The sequence below is a fragment of the Orycteropus afer genome, unplaced genomic scaffold (assembly GCF_000298275.1).
Source record: "Orycteropus afer afer isolate SDZICR_OR568_19922 unplaced genomic scaffold, OryAfe1.0 scaffold00002, whole genome shotgun sequence".
NCBI lineage: Eukaryota > Metazoa > Chordata > Mammalia > Tubulidentata > Orycteropodidae > Orycteropus > Orycteropus afer.
Genome location: NW_006921589.1, coordinates 32,985,090 through 32,989,141, shown reverse-complemented (window position 1 = coordinate 32,989,141; position 4,052 = coordinate 32,985,090). Strand labels below are relative to the sequence as shown.

Below are 4,052 nucleotides of genomic sequence, written 5' to 3'. Positions count from 1 at the left end.
AACAACATATATATTCAAACCCACCAGGTGGGGTCATTGAAAGTGTGAGTTAACCCCGGTGAAGCCAGTTTCTCTAGTCTAGCCAGCTGTTTAGTCAGTGGCTTTTTCTTTTCACTCCCACTGAGGTAATTTATTTGCAACTTACTCATTAACTCTGTAGATGTGATTTTCCTCTTACTGTGTTTTCCATTCTGGTTAGTTCTGATAAAGCATATGGGATTTTTTTTTTTTTTTGGAGGTGAATTTTTTTTCTTTAAAGTGTTGGTTATTCGCCTGTCTCTCTGGGTTTTTTAAGTCACTTTGACTACTGAAGATCCCTTTCTGTAGGCTTAAGACTGAATTTAACCTCCTAGGTTAGGGAGACCAGCAAGAAAAGAAGAGCCTAGTTACCTTGGTTAGAAGATTTTTAAAAATCCCTTTTTAACCACAGAACTCCTCCACTGGAAAGGATTGTGAAAGAAATGAAGAGAGCCATCAGAAATGAAGTCAGTAGCCACATGGCTTTCTGTTGAATGGACTGGAGCTTCATTACTGCAGTTCCTTGTAATGACACTGTGCAGGGTGTCCGCCGCGGTCATCCATCAGGTCGAAGAGGCACTTGACGAAGACGAGAAGGAGGTGCTTCTCTTTTTGTGCCGGGACGTTGCTGCAGATGTCGCTCCACCTGATGTCAGGGACCTTCTGGATATTTTAAGTGAGAGAGGTAAGCTGTCTGCCATGGATTTGGCTGAGCTGCTCTACAGAATGAGGCGGTTTGACTTGCTCAAGCGGATCTTGAAGATGGACAGAGCAGCAGTGGAGACCCTTCTTCTCAGGCACCGTCACCTTGTTTCGGACTATAGGTAATTCATCACCTCTTCCCAAGGTTGGACTGGTGGGAGGGAGTGAGGCAACCCAGACTCTAATGAACGATAAAAACAAGAATGGTAAGAAAAGCAGCCACATAATTTCCCTTCCCACTGATCCAACTGTCATATGGTATTGTTTCATTCTTTTGGACTCTTTGGATTTTTAGAATTTGTTTGCTTTAATAATTGTATAGAAGATCATAGTGGAAGTGCAAGGGATGCATGGTGTGTGTTTGCCTAAAAGATAGAATGTCAAGAAATGAAGAGAGATAAGGATGACTAAGCAAGCTGGTAATTCTTGAGGACCTCTGACAGTGTAAGATCTGCAGTGACGTTTGCTAGCCTGAGAGTTTTTGGTGCTGAGAAAGGAAATAACGTTTGACTGTAAATTTTCTGACTACTGTAGAGTTACATGTTCCTTCCTGAATTCCTATTGGTTCTTCCTCTGCTGAAAAGAGTTAGGGCAGGCTGCCTTCCTGTAAGGTCCCCAGCTTCTGAGGCTCTACATTAACCATAACGTCACCAAGAGTCAGAGTCAGCTCCATGGCAACTAACAACAGAAAACCCCTTTCAGTTGAAAGAATCCTTTTTAGATCAGACAGTCTGAATTGTTCCTACTTCTTGTTCAGATAATACTGTCTTAGGGGCTCAAAGGGGCACAGAAGTTACTGGAAAGGCTGTGTTTTTGGAGAAAAGCAAGAGAACTTGTAATTATAAACTGGTGTTTCCTTTTTCTCCAGGCCACTAGCCTTTACTTATATTGCTAACACATATTTGGAGATGGTTATGTTATCAAGAACTGTATGCTAAAGAGAGCTGAATGTAGTGTAGGCTTCGGAAAGTGTATTAGATTTGAGGTCTGAAGGCCTATTTGAAGCTTCAGACCTACCAATTACAGGCCAGGTAGACTGCTGCAGTTACTGACATGAATTGTGTCTTAGTTTTCCTACTTGTAAAGTCAAGAATAATTCCCAGCCTCACAAGGTTATTGTGAGGACCAGTTTTGATAATTTAGTGTGTAAAGTGCTCTTTAAAACTGAAGCTTTCTACAAATGCTAAGGTTTATTATTACTGTTGCTGTCATTGTTATTCTTGATCATCTTCCACCTATCCAACGTCATATAATGTCAATAATCTTAAAACTTTTTTTGATAGCATTGACTGTATCTCAATGAATAAGTTAGGGCACTCTCTCTAGTTTCTGTTTCCTTGCTATGGTGAGTGGGGATTGTTCCTCAGACTCTTTGGACAGAGAAGCTGGACAGTTGGAGGGAAGGCCTAGATTCATTCATTTATCTATTCAGTGAACTTTATTGTGGGTTGACATGTGCCAGGTGTCTTGGTAAGTTGTAGGGAAAAATGACTGAAGAATCTCCTGTCTTCAGGACTCTTAACAGTCTAATTGGAGAAATAGCCTTTTAAGCAGTGATGACCATCATGGGCAGAATGGGTAATAATGCTAATCGCTAGGTCTCCTAAGAGACCCAGTTAAGTGTGATGGTCCCTCTAACTGGGACCAAGGTGAATAAGTCAGGAAGGACTTTATATACAAAGACATTTATAGACAGAATCCTCATGATCCAGACACCTTTTACCCTTTGAATTTGAGAATGGAACAGTATATCCCAGGTGTTTTCCTTCCTTGGATCAGCACATTGACATCACTTGGAAGCTTGTTAGAAAGGCAGAAAATCTCAGGCCCTACCCTAGACCTAGGGAGCTCTGGTAGCATAGTGGCTAAGGCACTTGACTGCTAACCAGAAGGCTGGCGGTTCAAACCCACCAGCCACTCCTCGGAAGGACGCTTGGGCAATCTACTTCCATAGTGATACTGCCTCGGAAACCCAAGGAGGGTCGCTATGAGTCGGGTCCAACTCGACGGCACACAACAACAACAACAACCCTAGACCTAAGGAATCAGAATCTGCGTTTTAACGAGATGCTTAAGTGACTTGTATACACATACAGGTCTGAGAACTTTATCTTAAGAACATTACTATGGACTGCAACAGCCGAGTATCATGGGCAGATGCTTCCAGAATATAGGATTACCTGAAATTAACCAGGTGTTGAGTATATTTCTTGTTAATATCACACCTTCCCTTTGGAGTAAATGGACTGTTGAATAGAGAAGACAAAGTCATTATGAATTCTATTTCTGTCTTTCATGTTAGTCATTTATGTTCTTAATTCATTTCACCATAACATCTGGGGATGTTGGGGGATTCTTTAGGTAAATTTTCTTCTCTGAGTTGTTTTCAGAGCTGTTACTGGAAAAAGGTGTCCTCTTTTCTATTGAAAATGGGGAAAAGAATATGCTTTCTTTTTGAGTGCCCATAAAGTCTTTTCTGGGAGTGATTTAGGTTTTTTGTTTTGTGGGTGGTACATTTATGTGCCAAGAACCAGAGGACAAGAACCAGTCTTTTAACCAGTTATTGGCATAGGAGAGACATGGGCTCAGTGTTGTCACTAGGACAGATATATGAGTTTACTTAAAAAAACTTTTGTGTTTTTCTGGTTTACAGGGTGCTGTTGACAGAGATTAGTGAAGATTTGGACAAAGCTGACGTGTCCTCATTAATTTTCCTCATGAGAGATTACATAGGCCGAGGCAAACTAGCCAAAGATAAGGTGACTTTTTAATTTCTTGGTTCATGTTCCTAAGAGCCTCTGAGAAGTTGGAGGCTCCTTCTTACAGTGTGAAGAGAAGGAGGCAGGCAGTCTCCTGCTGTGCTAGTGGAAGTCAGGTGCCGGAGCAGGGAGGATCACACTGTGGGGGAAGCAAGGGAGGTGAGAAATGGGCTTTACCATAATAACGTTGATAGGAAGAAAATTGATTTATAAATTGAAAGGCGATAGGGTAGTATCTTCTAATGTGGCCTTGAGTATTTCTTTCATCCTTGGATTTTATCCATGGACCTGGCTTATATATCGGTTTTCTCCCTGGTCTGACAGATCATCTGGGAGGGCTAGGTAGAGATTTGGGGTTGACAACTAGTTAGGGATGATCATTCCATGGATATTGTGATTGCTGGAAGAGTATGTAAATTCTAGTTGGCCCTACATGGTGCTGCTGACCTAAGTACAGGCTAAGAAAAACTTGAGGTTCCATTATTATGAAAATATGTCCTTAGTGGTTGGCCTGCCTCTAAGGACTCTTGTAAACCAGAGTTTGCTTGTGAAATCTGTATGCCCCACCATTAA

The 4,052-nt window shown here is 41.6% G+C and overlaps 1 protein-coding gene across 1 annotated transcript in view; it reads left to right on the top strand.

The window, feature by feature from the left end:
• Window positions 1-480: 480 nt before the first annotated feature.
• The window catches only part of CFLAR (CASP8 and FADD like apoptosis regulator), a 29,725-nt gene continuing 26,153 nt past the window's right edge, over window positions 481-4,052 (top strand). Inside the window, exons 1-2 of the mRNA XM_007935200.2 lie at window positions 481-842; window positions 3,374-3,479. Coding sequence (XP_007933391.2) covers window positions 481-842; window positions 3,374-3,479 — 468 coding nt within the window. The remainder of the gene's footprint in view (window positions 843-3,373; window positions 3,480-4,052) is intronic.